The sequence below is a fragment of the Varanus komodoensis genome, unplaced genomic scaffold (assembly GCF_004798865.1).
Source record: "Varanus komodoensis strain SLA01 unplaced genomic scaffold, ASM479886v1 scaffold4, whole genome shotgun sequence".
Taxonomy (NCBI): Eukaryota; Metazoa; Chordata; class Lepidosauria; order Squamata; family Varanidae; genus Varanus; species Varanus komodoensis.
Window position 1 is genome coordinate 43,420,972 of NW_025335941.1, and position 19,811 is coordinate 43,440,782.

The 19,811-nt window shown below is 41.4% G+C and overlaps 1 protein-coding gene across 3 annotated transcripts in view; it reads left to right on the forward strand.

The window, feature by feature from the left end:
• The window catches only part of STARD13 (StAR related lipid transfer domain containing 13), a 158,098-nt gene that overhangs the window by 23,500 nt on the left and 114,787 nt on the right, over window positions 1-19,811 (forward strand). Inside the window, exon 1 of one of the 3 annotated variants that reach the window (XM_044441634.1) lies at window positions 14,067-14,517. The exons of 1 other annotated variant lie outside the window; for it this stretch is intronic. In XM_044441634.1, coding sequence (XP_044297569.1) covers window positions 14,349-14,517 — 169 coding nt within the window. In that variant the 5' untranslated portion in view covers window positions 14,067-14,348. Of the gene's footprint in view, window positions 1-14,066; window positions 14,518-19,811 lie in introns of those variants that run through there. One more of the 3 variants, XM_044441636.1, reaches the window with a different exon arrangement.

Sequence of the window (19,811 nt, forward strand, 5' to 3'; positions counted from 1 at the left end):
AAGACTGAACATCGACACCTTAGGAATCAGTGAACTAAAATGGACAGGAATGGGTGAATTTAATTCAGATGACCATCAGGTATACTACTGCGGGCAAGAATCCCTCAGAAGAAATGGAGCAGCCTTCATAGTCAATAAAAGAATAGGAAAAGCAGTACTGGGATACAATCTCCAAAATGACAGAATGATCTCAGTTCGAATCCAAGGCAAACCATTCAACATCACAGTAGTCCAAGTCTATGCCCCACCGACTGGTGCTGAAGAGGCTGAAGTTGAAGGCCTACAACACCTTCTAGAATTAACACCAAAAAATGATGTCCTTATCATCATGGTGGATTGGAATGCTAAAGTAGGAAGCCAAAAGATAACTTGAATAACAAGCATTGGCCCTGGAGTACAAAATGAAGCAGGGCACAGGCTGGTAGAATTTTGTCAAGAGAATACAATGGTCATAGCAAACACTCTTTTCCAACAACCCAAGAGATGATTCTACACAAGGACATCACCAGACAGTCAACACAGAAATCAGATTGACTATGTGCTCTGTAGCCAAAGATGGAGAAGCTCTATACAGTCAGTAAAAACTAGACCAGGAGCTGACTGTGGCTCAGATTATGAGTTTCTGGTTGCAAAATTTAGGCTTAAGATGAAGAAAGTAGGGAAAGCACTAGGCCACTCAGGTATGACCTAAATCATATTCCTGATAAATATACAGTAGAGGTGACAAATAGATTTAAGGAATTAGATCTGATAGACAGAGTGCCTGAAGAACTATGGACGGAGGTTCACAACATTGTACAAGAGGTAGCAACTAAAACCATCCCAAAGAAAAAGAAATGCAAGAAAGCAAAATGGCTGTCTGAGGAAGCTTTACAAATAGCTGAGGAAAGAAGGGAAGCAAAAGGCAAGGGAGAAAGAGAAAGATACACCCAACTGAATGCAGAATTCCAAAGAATAGCTAGAAGAGATAAGAATGCCTTCTTAAATGAACAGTGCAAAGAAATAGAAGAAAACAATAGAATAGGGAGGATCAGAGATCTCTTCAAGAAAATTGGAGATATGAAGGGAACGTTTCATGCAAAGATGGGCATGATAAAGGACCAAAATGGCAGGGACCTAACAGAGGCGGAAGAGATTAAGAAGAGGTGGCAAGATTACACAGAAGAACTATACAAGAAAGAGCTTAACGTCCCTGATAACCTCGATGGGGTGGTCACTGACCTTGAGCCAGACATCCTGGAATGTGAAGTCAAATGGGCCTTAGGAAGTCTGAGCAACAACAAAGCTAGTGGAGGTGACAGCATTCCAGCTGAGTTATTCAAAATCTTAAAAGATGATGCAGTAAAAGTGCTACACACAATATGCCAGCAAATTTGGAAAACTCAACAGTGGGCACAGGATTGGAAAAGGTCAGTTTACATTCCGATCCCAAAGAAGGGCAATGCCAAAGAATGTTCAAACTACCACACCATTGCACTCATTTCACATGCTAGCAAAGTGATGCTCAAAATCCTACAAGCTAGGCTTCAGCAGTATGTGGACCGAGAACTACCAGAAGTACAGGCAGGATTTCGAAGAGGCAGAGGAACTAGAGATCAAATTGCCAACATACGCTGGATCATGGAGAAAGCTAGGGAGTTCCAGAAAAACATCTACTTCTGCTTCATTGACTATGCTAAAGCCTTTGATTGTGTGGATCACAACAAATTGTGGCAAGTTCTTAAAGAGATGGGAGTACCAGACCATCTTATTTGTCTCTTGAGAAACCTGTATGCGAGTCAAGAAGCAACAGTGAGAACTGGACACAGAACCACTGACTGGTTCAAAATTGAGAAAGGAGTTCGGCAAGGCTGTATACTGTCTCCCTGCCTATGTAACTTATATGCAGAGCACATCATGAGAAAGGCGGGGCTAGATGAATCACCAGTTGGAATTAAGATAGGTGGGAGAAATATCAACAACCTCAGATACGCAGATGATACCACTCCCATGGCAGAAAGTGAAGAGGAACTAAAGAGCCTCTTGATGCGGGTGAAGGAGGAGAGTGCAAAAGTTGGCCTGAAACTCAACATTAAGAAAACTAAGATCATGGCATCCAGTCTTCTCACTTCCTGGCAAATAGATGGGGAAGAAATGGAGGTAGTGACAGATTTTATTTTCCTGGGCTCCAAGATCACCGCAGATGGGGACTACAGCCAAGAAATTAAAAGACGCTTGCTCCTGGGGAGGAGAGCTATGGCAAATCTAGACAGCATACTAAAAAGCAGAGACAACACCCTGCCAACAAAAGGGTGTATAGTCAAGGCTATGGTTTCCCAGTTGCAATGTATGGCTGTGAAAGCTGGACCATAAGGAAGGCTAAGCGCCGAAGGATTTGAGGCCTTTGAGTTGTGGTGCTGGAGGAGACTCCTGCAAGTCCCTTGGACTGCAAAGCAATCAAACTGGTCAGTGCTAGAGGAGGTCAACCCTGACTGCCCTTTAGAAGGCCAGATCCTGAAGATGAAGCTCAAATACTTTGGCCACCTAATAAGGAAAGACTCCCTGGATAAGAGCCTAATGCTGGGCACAATGGATGGCAAAAGAAGAAGGGGGTGACAGAGAATGAGGTGGCTAGATGGAGTCACTGAAGCAGTTGGTGTGAGCTTGAGTGGACTCTGGGGGATGGTGGAGAACAGGAAGGCCTGGAGGAATGTTGTCCATGGGGTCGCGATGGGTCGGACACGACTTCGCGACTAACAACAATAAAGCACAACAGTCTCTGTTTTGTCCTTTTTGCTTCCTTTTTGCTAGAACTTTTTGGGAAAGGTCTAGCTTGACCTGATCTAAGACCAACTAGTTCATCTTTCGCAAAGCTGTCCTACAGCATCAGGTTTCAAATGCATCAGTTTTCTTCTTGTCAGCTTTCTTCACCGTTCAGCTTTCACACCCATGCATTGTGATTGGGATTGCAATAGTTTGGATGATCTTGACTTTGGTTTCCAGTGAAATGCTCTTACCCATAATGTTCTTTTCACATCATTATGATCTTGATGATCTTGAAGGGATTACATATCATAATGATCTGTCACTCCAAAGAGTATTTGCAGAATCATTTTGAATGCATTTTCTAGTTGCTTGGATCAGCTCTTTCCTTCATAAAATGGAAGTGAAGATTTAAAAAGCAACTTTGGATCTGCACATAATATTTCTCTGAGTCTTTATAATCCCCCCACTATCTTTTCTATGAAGAGTTGCTCCAACACTGGGTTGGAAATGGCCCTGGAAGTGACAGGTCATGATGATGTGCACCTAGTAATATGAAAACAGGAAGGAACAGACTTAGGAATGACCACTGGCAAGACACACATGGAATGTAGGGACTTGACAACTTCTCCTTGTTGCCTCAGATTCTGAATCAGAACTGGAAGAAAAGGAGAGATAATTCTTAGCTTAAATGCCAAGGCCAGCAGACCAGGTGATAAGCCGAGAGAGCAGTGAGAACCAGACCACTGTGGGAAATTGAACTAGCAGAGCAGGATGGGGGAACCTAACATGAATAGCATCAGGCATCTCCACTTACTGGTGACAAGCAGCACGAACCACTGTAAAGGTGATGCTAACTCCCATTGGTTGGGAAGGGAGGTGATTAGAGGGATTAGACACAAGAGGAACCTCCGTAGGAAATGGTTAATGGGGCAAATAGACAAAAGGGTATACTGTGAGGAGAAGGCCCGTTGCAGAAGGATTCTTCGCAAAGTGAGGGCTGATTACGAGCTGAGACTTGCCAAGAATATCAAGAGCAACAAAAAGGGCTTCTTTCAGTATGTAAATAGGAATAGGAAGGGGAGACAAATGGTGGGACCACTAAATAAGGAGGAAGGAGATCCAGTGACTGATATGAGGGAACAGGCACAGATGCTAAATGACTATTTTGCCTCTGTGTTTTCCCCAAAGCAGGACAGGGGAGATCTGCATAGGAGATTAGATGAGTCCGGGAACTTAGGGGCACAGGTTAGAGTCACCCCCGCTAGAAGTCAAGGGGCTCCTCAGGGCATTGGACATTACAAAGGTGCCAGGCCCTGACAGGTTACACCTGAGAATACTTAGAGAGTTGGGAGGGGTTCTCTTATACCCGCTGGTCTACATTTTTGAGACCTCGTGGAGAACGGGTGAAGTTCCAGAGGACTGGAGGGTGGCATCAGTGGTCCCAATTTTCAAAAAGGGTAGTAGAAGGGACATGGGGAATTACAGACCTGTTAGCCTTACATCCACTGTAAGGCTCATAATGGAGAGAGATCTAGTGATGCTAGATAGGGAAGGGAGGCTGGCAGCCACACAACACAGCTTCTGCAAAAACAGGTCCTGCCAGGCAAACCTTGGTGGAATTCTACAAGGTTTCGAGATGGCTAGAGGAAGGGGATGCAGTGGATCTGGTTTACCTGGATTTCAGCAAGGCCTTTGACAAAGTGCCCCATGATATCCTCGTTGAGAAACTGAGGAGTTTTGGGGTAGACCAAAGCACTGTTCGATGGATTAGGGCATGGTTGACTGACCTAAAGCAGACAGTAACCATTAGTGGGGAATCATCGGGATGGTGGCCAGTGACAAGCGGGGTCCCTCAGGGCTCTGTCCTGGGGCCAATCCTGCTTAATCTTTTCATCAATGACATGCTGATCAAATTCGCAGACGATACTAAAACTGGGGCAGTGGCCACAACTGAGGAGCAGGTACTCCAGATCGAAAAGGATCTGGACAGACTATGGAAGTGGGCAGGAGGCAACAGGATGGTGTTCAATGTGGATAAGTGCAAGGTCTTGCACTTGGGGCATAGGAATAGCTGTCCTAAGTACAGGTTAGGGGACAAGTGGCTGGAAAGCAGCACTTGTGAAAGGGACCTCGGAGTGCTGGTCAACTCCAGGCCAAACATGAGTCAGCAGTGTGATGCGGTGGTCAAGAGGGCGAATGCCACCCTTGGTTGCATAGCCAGAAGTGTGGCTTCTAGATCAAGAGAGGTATTACTACCACTCTATATGACTCTGGTGCGCCCGCAACTGGAGTATTGTGTTCAGTTTTGGGTCCCTCATTACAGAAAGAATATAGCCAGTTTAGAGTCAGTGCAGCGTAGGGCCACAAGGTTGGTGGCCGGTTTGCAGGGGATGGGGTATGAGGCGAGACCGGGGGAACTGGGTCTCTTCAGCCTGGAGAAGAGGAGACTCAGAGGGGATGTGTTGGCGACATACAGGTATGTGAGGGGATGTCACATGGAGGTGGGTAGAGACCTGTTCTCCCCTGCAGAGGAAGGCAGGACGTGCTTCAATGGAGCAAAGCTCAGGGAGCCAAGGTTCCATTTGGATGCCAGGAAGCACTTCCTGACAGTTAGGGCCCCGAGGGTGTGGAATGAGCTTCCACGGGAGGTGGTTGAGGCCCCATTGGTGAGGGTGTTCAAGGATAGGCTGGACATGCACATGGTGGGCATGTCGTGAGCAGAGCTGGCTGGAGCCGGGGTCAGACTAGATGGCCCGGCAGACCCCTTCTGACTCACTCTGTTTCTATGTTTCTCTGTCTTCAGTTTGATATCAACCTTTTATCAATAAACAGCAATTCTCTAATATATAGTATTCTAACTGTGCTGGTATCTTTTGTTGTTGACTTCTGCTGTACTTTTCTATCACAAAGCCGGTGAGGTGTAGTGGTTAATTGCACAGGACTGGGATTCAGGCAATCTGGGTTCCAGCCCCAACACAGCCATGGAACCAATTGGGTGACTTTGAGCCAGTCACAAACTCCCAACCCAACCTACTTCACAGGGTGGTTGTTGTGGGGATACGATTGAACAGGAAGAAGAGAATTATGTACACCAGTTTGAGTTCACTGGAAAACAAGAGAGATATAAATCAAATAAATAAATAAAGCCTGCCTTACTGGCCTGTTTTGAAACTTTGGTCAGAAATCTTTGGTCATGATCTGTTTGGAAGGAAGGAGTGGGTGGACACCTACTTGGGACACAGCAGTAGGTTGATATGTCCATCTCTAACAAGGATGAGCTTTCAGAGCTTTGATAATACTGAGGTGTAATTGAGGAAGGGGGAAGAAACAGGTGGTGGGTGACACGAGACAAAAAAGAATTGGGCTGCTCATTGTAAATGTCATGTGGAAGAACATAAGGCAATAGAAAGGAACTCCTTTCCTATAGAGATGTCTCCTGGAGGACGTGAGGAATATATTGTAACATTTTGTTGCAGCTTCTCTGTGTGTGTGTGTGTGTCGCATATTTGTATATTGGTACAATGTCGACTGCACCATACTGTATTACATATGTAAAAAGTTAACGTGTTTGTTTATTTTTCAATTTATATCCTGCCTTTTTCCTACAAAGGGCTCAAGGCAGCTTACATCTCCTCCTCCATCTTATCCCCATAACAACAACCCTGTGAGGTAGGTTGGGCTGAGAGTCTATGACTGGCCCAAAGTCACCCAGTTGGCTCCATGCCTGAGCGGGGACTAGAACCGAGATCGTTTGAGTCCCAGTCCCATGCTCATAACTACTACACCACACTGGCTCTCCAAATATTATTATATTAAATATTATATTATTCCAAACACAACAGCCCCTGATTCATTTTTTAAGCACATGAGAGGCCATGTCTTCCTAAACTGGAAAGATAACTAGTTGTGTTGCTCCACAGTAAGTATGGTGTTATCTTAATTTGTTAGGTTTAACTGCTAATTTTGTTGCACAGTATACAAGAGTAGGGTCAAACACAAATTCTACCTCAAGCCCACATTCCAAGGCCCAAACTAGGTGTCTTGATTGTCTTGTAATCAGCACCCCATGCAGGGTCGTAAAAAGGTGGCAGATGGAAGCCCTGGCTTTGTGCTGGCCTGCTCTGCCTGCTTGTCTTTCCGAGTGCTTTGTGTTATTGGGCTAACACAATATGGGCTAGTCATGTCTAGACTGGGCATAAAATGCAAAACAGGAGGAGTGGGATAGAAAAAAGCAGTAAATGCACATAATTTAAACAACAGTGTTTATAAAGACCTGTTTGAAGTTCTGAAACTTCAAACAATCTATATAGCCTACACAAACTATATATTCATGACTTAGAGACAAAAAGACAGCCTTTTCTCAATCACTTGAGACAATGAACTAGATAAGAGCAGAGATGCAACCCACATTTAATCCTAGCTCAGTTATAAAACATTTATTTCAGCACTGACCAGTTGATGATTTTTCAGTTGGTAAAGGTGGTACTTGCGCATCCATCTCAAATGCAGGGCTGAGATGGAGGTTCATATGGTCTGCATTTTTTCCCACAGTGCTGCTCTGTTTACCTGTGTTTACAGAGCAATAATGTCAGTTAGACTTTGCTGTTTTGCCCCATTCCAGGCACCCTACATGAAGTGGCTGTAGCTCACTGATAAAGCACGTATTTTGCATGCGGAAGTTCTGTTCCTGGTTATCCAAACCAAGCAGGAGAAATCCCTGGCAAGTCATTTCCAACACTGGGATAGATGGACCAATGGGCTAACTCCATACCAGGCAGCTTCCTATAGTCCTTTGAATTAAGGAGAGCTTACAGCTCAGTGTTTGTTTCATTGTTCCTACTTTCCTCACTGTTGACTACTTGCTAGAGCCTAAATTCAGATGGTCAATTATATTCTTTAGCCTCTGAACTTAAGCACTGCAGGCCTCCTGCACAAGCTGGGAGGAGTGCAGAGACAATCTTCATTTCCCTGCTCCTCCCATCTTACAAACCAGCTAGAGAGCCAGTTTCAGATATCAAGCTACCGTGGTTCAGACTGGGAAGTAAGGACATGGTGTGCCACCATGATATGTCATGTCCTGGCAGATCCATTCTTCTCCCCTGCCTGCCCTCTGGAATTCTCTCCTTATCTCTTCTCTGAGGTCACCTTACAACCTCACAGGAACAGATGGTGTGGTTATTCCTGTGCTCCAGGGAGGATGCTCCAGATGTCCAGCTCCAAGGTCAGAGCTCTAACCTGACTTCAGATCTGGGAATCTGAAGATCCTCTGGCGTCTAAATGCTCTCTAGGGGCTATAGGAACACACTGCCCATGGTGGAATGGCTGACTCTATTGGACTTGCTTCTTTGCTTGCCTAGACCACATGCATTGATTTGTTCCCCAGTGCTACAGTGTCTGGAATCTAAGGTGATTTTATTATTACATTGTTAATTATTATTACATTTATACTCTGCCGTTTCTCCTTTGCAAGGAGTGTAAGGTAGTTGACATAGTCCTCTTTCTCCTTTCTATTTTGCCTCAAAGCAGCCCTATGAGATAAGGTAGACTGAGAGTAAGTGACGGGCCCAAATTCATCCTGTAAGCTTCATGGCCAAGTTAACACTGGTCTCCCAATTCCCACTCTCAAAACACTTTGACACACTGCTTTGCTTTTGAAGGGTTTGCTTCTACAAAGAAGCATCAGATCAAATAAGGTACCTAAAGCAAAGGTGAGACATATCATGAAGTTTTTTTTGTGTGATTTATAAGCTCTTGCAAGCATCCTCGGAAAATCCAGTTCTACTATATTCTCCCCATTTCCTCTGAACGCACAAGGAAAAAAGATAAAATATATGTTTTTAGAACTCATTGGGAAATGGGAAATATTGTGACATCAGAATTGCCAGATCTGGGAAACTTCTAAGCATCTTACTTCAACACTGGAGCACCATGCTCTGACTCCCCTGCCTATCAGTGATGTGGATGTCAGACCTACAAATTATAGGATTAACATAATGTGATTAAAACAGCTCTTTACTATTAGTTATCAGAAATACAAAGCCATGAAGTGTCATCAGATATTAAGTTGCTTTCTACAACAAGCACACATAGTAGAGCAAGAGAAGTGGTATTAAAAAGCTATAGTGAAAGTGCCATAAATTATTTTTGCAAATAGCTTCCACAAAGGAAACAACCACATCAGGATCATCTGTGGTGTCCTTTGATCACCAGACTTTTCCTTTTAGCTCTAGCCTAAATGAAGAGTCAGAATTCCTTTAGAGTTTTATTATACCAATATGCTTTAATACTGCTGGTTGTAATTTACTGCATGGAAATATGGGAACAAGCTTTACATCTGAGTTGCCACTTTTGGTCACAGGAGTTTGTTGTGGCTTCTTTAGAAGAGCAGTTGCACTTTACACCCTGTGAATGAGCAACATAAAGAGAATCTTTGATGTAAAAATAGTCTGAAATCATTCCATCTTTGGTCCAGTACCAAAGTAAGGACCTGAACAGCAGTCTGCTCACAATCACTGGACTTACGAATCATCCTACATTTATACATGAAAAAGATGAGCAGTAAGGGTAAGGCTTTAGTGAAGCCTTTGATCTCTTGGTGTTTTTAGAAAAGCAATGCAAAAGCAGGCATCCAGCCACATAAAATCATGAAGTAGGCTATTGATGGTGCTCTGGGGCATTAATTAACTTTGTCATATAATCATGATAACTGAAACTAATGTAACAACTTTCATGCATTGGATCTGTGTGGCCCAAGGTAATTTGTAGAACTAGGTGGTTTCCAGTAAATTAAACAACTGTAATGAGGTGGCCATTGCAAGGATTGCTGCACATCAAACAGTTACTCTTTCTGTTTGTACAGTTTTGTCTTAAATGTTTTAAAATTAGTATATGGCAATTGCTTGATTCTGCTGCTACTTTTTTAATGGAACAAACCAGCATAGCATGTAGGCTGCTTTCATTTCACTCGGACATTTTAAGGGCCTTGTACAAGGGAAAACTGAGACACTTTGAAAGTTGCTATTCCTTGCTATGTGCGGAGCAAGGGACTGCCAGTCTTGACTCAAACTTTGGTATCTTGGTTCATTCAGACCATAATACCATCATACAAGCTGGTGGGTTTTAAACTTGATGCTCCAATGCAAGTACAGTCCATGTGCACATCAATTGCATTTACTTGAGGAATTTCACTTATTGAACTGTGTTGAGTGGCCAAAGTTCATGAGTGCAGGTTCATTTAGCACTACTGGATCAGTGTCTGGGCCAGAGCACACTGCTCTTTTGAGCTACCTGTGTTTCATCCATTCTACATTAATGAAAGCAACCCACCTCCAGTATGTCAGCTCCTCAGTCACCCATATGTGTGATGTGCAGTGACCATGAAGGAGAAAGACAGGTTGCTTACCTGTAACTGTAGTTCTTTGAGTGGTAATCTGTGGATTCATACAACTTGTCCACCATCCCAACTTCAGTGTCTATTACCACCAATACTGTTATCAGTAGCAACACTGACTTGGTTTCAAGGCCACAATAGCCACTCTTAGTGAATTGACTGAATGGATGGGAACTCACTAGTGATACACTGTGGGGACAGTTCCTGCCAAAAATCCTGCAGCTAAAGAAACTTCCTGAATCAAGGTGCCGCAAGGCATGGAGTCCAGAAGTATAAATGAGCAGATAATCACTTGAAGAACTACAGCCAGAAGCAGCAATCTGGCTTTCTAATCACTGTAAATGTTTTTACCATGCTTCTTCAATCCTAGTTCTTCAGGAGATGGGTGCTGAAATAATACAACACACGACTGATTCAGTATTCAGTGCTCTTTGCTAGTACTTCCTCCTAGGAGCAAGAACATTAAAAATATTTGATGACATTCATGGGACCTGAGAAGATATGCCTCTGGGTGTTTGCTTGGAATGTGCTAGCTGTTCAGTTCCTTCTACCATATATCTGTCCTCTTGTAGTTTCTTTGACGCTGATGACAATTAAGCATAAAGAAAAGATTCTGTGCTCAATCTCTAGGACCGTCTTCCAAATGCCAACCATACGAGAGTCTTGGAGGGTGGCAACTGGGGGTGGGGTCTGTGGTGCCTCTACCCATATCTGGAATAATCTCCCTGCTATTGCGCACCTGGTGCCAAATTTGCCATCTTTTCAGTGCCACGTCAAGACTGCCCTCTATGTGGAGGCCTTTAAAGCTCTCCTTAGTTATCCAGGGGCTTGAGTGAATTATCCTGATAATCCTTTTTGCTGTTGTATTTTAAAGCTGTTTAAAATTAATTTTAACTCTTTTAACATTGTTGTTGCATGTTATTTGTATTGTATTTTATTCTTTTCTTTTATAACTTGTTGTAAACTGTCCAGAGAGCTTCAGCTATGGAGTGGTATAGAAATGAAATAAATAATAATAAGCAGAAACAAAAGATTGTAAAGCTGTTTTTCATTCATCATAATTTCCTAACCTCTGTACCTATCCTTCTGGAATTTTGCAGATTTATTCTCTAGAGATATATCTGTGACATCTACCATTTAATTTATTTGAACACTTCTGTGTCAAGCAATGTCCCAATTAATGAGATGGTAGATCAAAAACCAATGCAACTGCCCATACACATTAACGACAAGCATCATCTTAAAGCCTAGGAAGCCACTCCTGGTAGTATATCTCTCAGGAGGGGATGCCCTTTTAGAATAATGCTAGCTCTGATGTACAAATATATACATGCATCATCTAAAAATAAAGACAGGATGTTTATTGCTTCACAGTTGTGATTTTTTCATCTGTATTAATTCTTATCAGTTTATCCAACTCTGATTTCACCTTTGCAGCTATTCCCTTCAAACCATTATAATGCATGGGAAAGCGAGGCTGCACCTGGCAGTTGCCCCCATCCATATGTTGGGGAACATGTTCTATAAAGGGCAGCATGCTGGTCATGCCCAGGTTTGCCCATAATTTGGAAGTTTGTGCACAATTTATACAAATTTATTTTGTACAAATGTTTTTCCCTAGTGTAGGGATGGTGAACAGGCAGCACACCTTCGCTCATATCTGCATATAATCCATATTATAATTATGTGAAGAGAACATCTGCAAAGGGTTAGAACCTGTTGAAGACCTTACTTTGCTGTAATATTCTAGCAATAATATTGCCATTCACTGTAATTTTTCTGCAGCTCTATGATGAATGTATGTCTTAAGTGAGTGTGGTATACACTGTAAGATAAGCTTTCTGTGACTTTTCCAATGCTGGGATAGTTCTAACAAATAGTTCTGTCAGCATGAAGCAAACCACTCATGGAAAACTCTAATCATGTCCCAAATCCTGCACATTTTGATGTTTACTAAACAAGCTTGCCAATTAATCACATTATACCAATCAGTATATATAGCAGGAGTATCCAAACCAAGACTCAGGAGCTGCATGTGATTCTCTGAGTTTATTTTGCAGCTCACCACTTACCACTGCAGCTACCGTGGGCACTCGCTTGCTGCTCACTATCCACCACTGCAGCCTGCTGGTCTTCACTTGCTGCTCACCACCTACAACTGCCATCCATGGGTGTCCACCTGGTATTTACCATATGGGGATCTTCCTTTGAGCATGGTATATATATCAATTCTGTGTAGCAGCTCATAATATTAAGCATAAAGGTTCAAGGTTGCCGCTACTACAATGATACGGACGTTCTTCCCAACCTCACATTGCAGCATCTTTTAATGCTTTGGCCCTTTGGAAGTTGTAAACCATAACACAACTCTTTGGATAGTATGGATAGTAATAAGGTTAGGAGAATACGGAGGTTTGCCCAGTAGAAATGGGCATGAGTTAACTTCAGGATACAGGCCATGATGTTGCACTTGTAATTCTTGTACTGATAACTGTGGTAGCTGTAAGAGTCATTTTAACAAATTTGGAACCCTAGACATCTCGTTCTGTGTGAGTGATTAGCAAGGGAATTTTCTCCCACCTACTGTACAATGAAGCAGGACAGATGTGGCAAATTGGGAATGGACAGTAGAACAGCAATTTCCTGAGCCGTTTAAGCAACTTGAGTTAAGTTTTACTGAATGCCACGGAACAGGTTAAATACAGGTTAAAACATGTTCATCAACTGTATGTTGGGTTTTATTTTGGTTTTTGGCAGAAACATCTGTGTCTGTGATATGTACGTTTAAATTTGATCCTATGAGAGCTATGTATTAACAATTTCATCTGTATTACATTAGCAAATAGCATTGTTGGTTTTTTCTTTCTGTGGTAATTATATTTCTTTCTGGCTATCTTATATATGGACTATGTATCCTGCCATTTTACCAGGGGCAGTATCAACACTGCTTACAAGTTTAACAATACAATAAGCATAATAAAACATGATATAGAAAAAGTAAATCTGTAGAGATAAAATCAGCAGGCCCAGAGAGTTTTAAAAAGCCCAAATCTGGCAGATCATTAAAGACATGAAAAAACATGTCTTTACTGGCCCATCTAAAGATAACAAGGATGGCTGTTAGAGAATATGCCTGGGGGAGAATTCAAAACCATGGGTGTCATCCCAGAAAAGGTCTTCTGTTAGTCACTGTCACCCAACCTGCAAGGATTGCTATCCATCACATATTTGATGTGATACTTAATGAATTCACCATTTTTGCTTTGCTTTCTTTCTTTCTTTCTTTCTTTCTTTCTTTCTTTCTTTCTTTCTTTCTTTCTCTTTCTTTCTTTTTGGTAGCCATTAAATATACTGCAGATGAAGCTTTACTTCCACTCTTTTTCTAAGCCTCTGATTTTACGTATACTACAGAGGATGCATCCTTTTTACAAATAGTTCAGGCTTGCCATACAATGTCACATCAGAGACCTATGTAGCATATGGTAAAGGTGTTGTCAAATCACACATGGGTCATCCTTGCAAGTGATTGCAAAATGAAAGGAAAAAATAAAATCACCTTTCCTTGGTGAGAGAAGTCAGGTGAATCCATCTTTTATTTTCCTTAATAGTGGTTTACGGGATGATTCAACTTTAATTTTACTTCCACTGCTATTTGGGATGTTCTACTTTTAGATAGCAATTTCTGAAGTTCACTGTTGATTCTCTGTATATATAACAACCTCCAGTATGAACTGTAGGGACTTCGTGTGTTCTCCAAAGAGAGAAGAGGCACCCTGTACCTGAACCTTTGGCGTAGAGAGAGCTTCTGCTTACTTAAGAAGTTGTGGCATGAAATCTGGCTGGCTGTCTCTTGCTTGCTTGCTCCTTTCAGGCGCTGCTATCACAGCTTACCCAGCTCCGAGGCATGTTATTTGTATTTGCTCTCAGCGCTCAGTAAAACTGCAAACGCTTTAACAGCCTTCACTTTTCACTGCTAGGCACGCTGTGTACTTTCATTCTTTACTTTGACTGATTGGCCCTTTCCAATCACGTGGGAGGACTTGGAATCTTGAATTGTAGCTTTTGGCACACCTCTTTCCTCTCCCTCTCCCTCTCCAAGTGTTTGAGCTTTTCGGCTCCTTTGGGCTCCTTGCCTCTTTTCTTTCAGTGCTCTTCTTAGATCCGTGGATTGCCTACAAGGAGAGCGCAGTGACAATTTTTAAAAGAGGCAGAGATGTTTAGGCAGGTGTCCAGCACTTCAGCTTCGGGCTGCTACTGTGTGAATACCATGTCAGCAGAAGGCCAGGAGATGTACTTGCGATTTGATCAGACTACAAGACGCTCTCCTTACAGAATAAGTAGGATCCTAGCACGCCATCATCTCCTGAATAGAATTCAGCAAGGTGAGTCACTAGCTGCCTAAGGCTCTTAACCAGCTCCTTGCCAAACACTGACTTCAGGTTATCTTTGTTCACCTTAAAAATCATTTAGCTGGTATTTCAGATTGTGATGTTTACCCAGTATTACTAGTGACACTTTAAAAAATGCCAGAATTGTAGATTTCAGCTACAGTTTAGTTATCTATTGATATACAAGTGCACAGCAGAATAATGTGTGGAAAAAGTACTTAAGCTGTGCATCCATTTAATGAACTATTTAAAATTATATTCAGCTTCATTCATCTTTTTTGGCTGCTTGCACCATTCTGCTGTATCCAAATCTGAACTGTGTGCTTGAATTTGACTGATTTGATTCACTGTGAAGGAGCCCTTGTGCAGTAAGTACTGGAGAAGTGGGCATGGCAGAATGTCTCCCATGTGCACACAAAGTAACTGCTGACATTTCAGAAAAGTTATTTCCATTCATTGTCATTCCAGCCCATTCCCCTACCTTCAGTAGATTAGCGTTAGTAACAAAAAAGGATGACTGCTTGTCCCCAAAGGGCTTACAAATTAGATTATGTTGGAAATACAATTTTTTGGAAGTTTATAGGCCTACATAAGTATTTCTGTATGCGTATCAATTAATTTCTCTTCTTTTGTAACGTTTGGGGGCTTAATGATCACTTTACAAACACATGGTATGACCTGTTTGTGTGCTTTTTAAATCAAAGCAATGACAAAGCTAAAAGGCAATGAGCAATTCTGAATCTCTCAAAAGTTAAGTGATAGATCAGTAGAGAGTAAGTACCATGTGCTACATGTTAGCTGTATTCAATGATCTTAACAGGGTAATGTTGCTTATTCCACCTTATTGTATAGAGTAAATCAACTGAATGGCAACTTAGTGAGCCAGTTGTGAGAATATGCTGAATAATTTAATGGGAGTTTCTGCTTTTCTGTATGACTATTATAATACTTCTTGTATGTGCTGCATTGCATTCACTGGGAATTATATTCACATATATGAGGACTAAATGATGATCTTTGCTTGATTATTATTGAACACTTGGCAAAGGATATGCTGATGGTAATCTTATCACATTTATAAATGAACAATACATATTTCAACAACAAGCATTTGATGAATGAGATTATTTCCTTGGCAATTAGGCAAGGACTGTTGTTTCAGGAACCGGTGATGTTTGGAGGATACTGGCCTTAGCTGTGGCTCTGATTTCAGGAAGGATATTATGTCATACCATATACCTTGTGTACAGTCTTGACTGAAAGAAAAAGGGCAACATTTTCCTATTCAGCTTATTTAAAAACAAACTAGGCAGAGTATTCAGTACCATTTAAGTATAAATTCCCAAGGTTGATACAGGAAAAATAATTTCAAAAACTTCCAAGAGCATATCTGAGGCCTACATGCAACCTTTTTTGAAGCCTCTGCCTATTTTGAGAACATTGTGTTTCGGTATATCAAAATTGAAATTTTGAAAAAAGAAGGGCTTTATTCTTCTCCTACTAAATCCATCACCTTTTCAAACAATTTTCCAGTCAAATATATAATACTGTTCTTATCAAGAGAGATTACAGGCGTTTAAATTCCCTTAAAATCTTTGCTTAGTTTCTGAACAAAAGAAACTGATAAAAGTTTTCACAATGTTGACCAATGTCCCCCCATCAACCAGTTGTACAACTGCTGGGAATAACAGAGGAGATCTTTTCAGTTGTAGTATCTGCATTATGGAAAAGCCGCCCAAGCAACATTTATCCAGCCCGACTTGTCCGTCTAAAGACTGTTTTATTTCAGCCACCATTTTTAGTTAGGGCTTCTAGTTGATAGATATTCATTTGCTATCCCCAGATTGTTCTATCATGCTGCTTTATCGTTCTAATGAATGTCTTATTTTAGAAATGGTATTTTAGCTTGTTTTACTCTCACTCTGTGTTTGTGTATCTCCTATATGTTAACTTGAATATGCCTTTTTACGTAGAAATACAGGATATAAATACCATAACTGAGTATTTGTATTCTGTACCAATTTAACTAAAAGTCTGAGCCAATAATATATATGTTAACCAGTTTTGTGTGTGTGTGCATGCACACACATGTGCAAATGTGCTTATTTTGCAGAATATTTCATAATTTTGAAAATATATTAAGGCATTTGATGAATTTTGAAGTTGGGTATATATGGCTGTGGCTCGAAGCACACTTTTGCATGGCAGGCTGCCCAGATCAAGCAACTTCCACAGATCACTTTGCCCAGATCAGGCAGTCACTTCTCTTGGCACAAGAAGTGGTGGGGCTGGGCAGGTGGAACAGCCATAGGATGGTACACAGATGGTACAGAGAACCACAGATGGTACAAGTGGTTCCTGATCCACATGGTGAGCCACTCACTACACAAACAGTAAAGACAGTTATTAACATGACCCACTGAACTATGTCCAGGCAGCTGTTGTTCCTAGCATGGCAGGCTGAAATTATCAGCAATGCGTTCAAGATTGCAACACTGTAATTTGTTGTGATAGAAGTGGTGTCTGTTTAGGAAGTACTTGAATCACTTTGACTAGAAGTACTAAGAACAATAATATCTGCTGCCATGACAGTCTGTAAATTTAAGAGTGAAATTCTTCTTTCTTGTTTTACATATTTAAGACAGAGCTCCCTTGCGTAGCTTCATCTGGTCGTTTACCTATTTGATTTGTGCTCTGCTTTTCTACCAAGAAAAATAGCACTCAAGGCAGCTTACAATTAGTAAAAGAAAAAAAGCCCTAAATTAAAACAACAAATATGCCTTAAAACACAGCTGAGACTCAACAATAACAAAATAAAAACAGCATCCAGTACAAAAGATCCACTTAGATAGTCAGAGCAGCTTGCTTGAATAAAAATATACCAGAAGTTCCCTTGTATTACTGGATATAGGGTGGTGGAAAGGGGACTTCATTAATCTTAGGATCCAAGCCTGATTTTGGATTATTCGCATCCTCCCCATCAGTATCTCTCACACCAAATACCACATTGTTCAGAACATTCCTTCACCTTCTAGAGGGGTTTTGGAGGCTGATGGGTGTAGGGGGACAGGAAACTTTCCTTCCATATACTTCTGTAAGCTAAGTTAGGATTTAAGAAAATATCAGTAGTACAAAGCTTTAACTAGGGTTTCATGAACCTCAGCAATATTTCAACACAAGGCCTGAAAGTCACTTACATTTTGCTCTTAAAGAGCCATTATATTCATTTATCTCAGACATGTATAGCACTTTCCCTAAGCTGAAAACAGCTTGCATAAAAATGTATCACTATTTGCTTAAAAATAAATCACATTAAAAAATAAGAATTCAAAAAAACATAACAGTTCAACATTAAAAAACAAACATCTGCAAAGCATTCCACAATCCTCTAAGAAAAAGTACATCCCATGGCCAAGATATTGAACTTGACTGCCAAAGATTATGGAGAACAACTCAATTTTGTAACCCTTCCAGAATGTCATCAGTAAGAGACTCAGAGTCATTGGCTTGAGTCAAGAGGTCATTTCAAAGCCACAGGCCAATGGTATTAAAACTTATTTCCCTCCCACAACGCATAAAAAAACCCTACCACAAGCCTTTAAAAATGAGCATAATATCATAGGACTCTTGACGTAAAACGGAAGGCACAAATTGTTTGCTGTGGCATTGCTTCAATAAAGCACTAAGCGTCTTTTTGAATTCAAGCGTTCCCATATTTTGCAAATAGCAAACCTGCCCAAGTTAAGTCAACGATTTTTCAAGCCTTTCCTAAGACATCAAAGCTAAAAGTAAGACAGATAACTATTTGGCTGTACTAGGCCTTGGAGCTATAAGATTTTAAGTGGGAAAAGAGGTTGTGAGCTACATAGTTCTATGATCTACTTTCTTATCTCTACAAGAGTACACCATGAAAGCAAAAATCTCTGAAATGAAATGGTTTTCCTCACTAACCCATAGGTTCTGTCACCAGTTATGAAGAGTTGAATCATCCCTTTTTTTTTTTTTGGCAATTTGATAAGAACCTAATGGATTATCATATTTGTTCTGGAACGCAGAAGCCTTACAATATAGCTACACATTATGTTATATAAGACTGCAACAAAAGATAATATTCTTGCATCAGGTTCACATCCTCTTTCCCGTAATGTGTTACATTGGCATGTTCAGTGTTTGCCATTCCTAACTCCCAGCAGCAACAGCAGGAGCCCTTTTTATGAGATAGCAAAGTTCAACATTTCACCCTCATGCAGCAATTGTAAAAAGCACGCAAACATGTTTGTGGGAGCGTGCTATTACCCCAAGACCTCCCCCAAAGCTAAAGTAATTCTTTCCCAGTTGCCCCTTGGGCATAGTTAATATAGTGGGGAACTTACCTGCTTATGGTGCAGTCCATCCTTAAGCCCTGCTCTCCCAGCAGCGCACTTCAGGCCCAAGAACCATTGCATCAGTATTCCTTATTATTATTGGCATGAAAGATTAATTCTTGACCTGTGCATCATGCTGCCTCTGCACCATGGTCGACACTATGGGGAAACAGAAGCCCTGCTCAGATCTTCCAAAACTAAAACTTGCACCTCCTAGACGCACACTAATATATAGACATAGATGCATCACATTCTCAACATAAAGGGCTATTTTATCACAGAGTCATAAAATCATAGAACAGTAGAGTTCGAAGGGGCCATGAAGGCCATCGGGTCCACCCCCCCTGCTGTTGCAGGACACCAAGTTACACCCTCCCACCCAGATGGCTGTCCAATTTCTTTTATGATCTGATCTGTGAGTGTATGAACTTGCAGCCAAAGATTACTCTTGTCAGGAGTGAAAAAAACACACAAAGAGAGTGTGCTGGGGGTGTACAATCAAAAGAACATTTACAGTTTATTCAGACAAACAGGAAAGTATATATTAGCATGTAGACAATTCCCAAAGGGACCACCAAGATGGCATCTGTACAAGAAGCTTTTACCAATTACTTACAGCTTGGAGGAGGGGTTGAGGGATGATGTAGGCAGTTTGCTAGAGGCAGATTAGAATAAAACAATAGTGAATGAACACTCTGGTGGGGGATAAACACAATAAAAAATAAAGGAACCTTCAGGAAAAGGCAGACATTAGCATGTCTAAGATGCTCCAGAAAGCAAGACTTGCAACATGGATTCCTGATCAGATCAAGAACATCAGGAAGAAAAGGACCTTTAGGACAGTAAACCATTAGCACATCCAAGAGTGTAGCTCCAGAGGACAAGCAAGCAATTAGCATTTCTATGCTGTCATGTGGAAAGCAA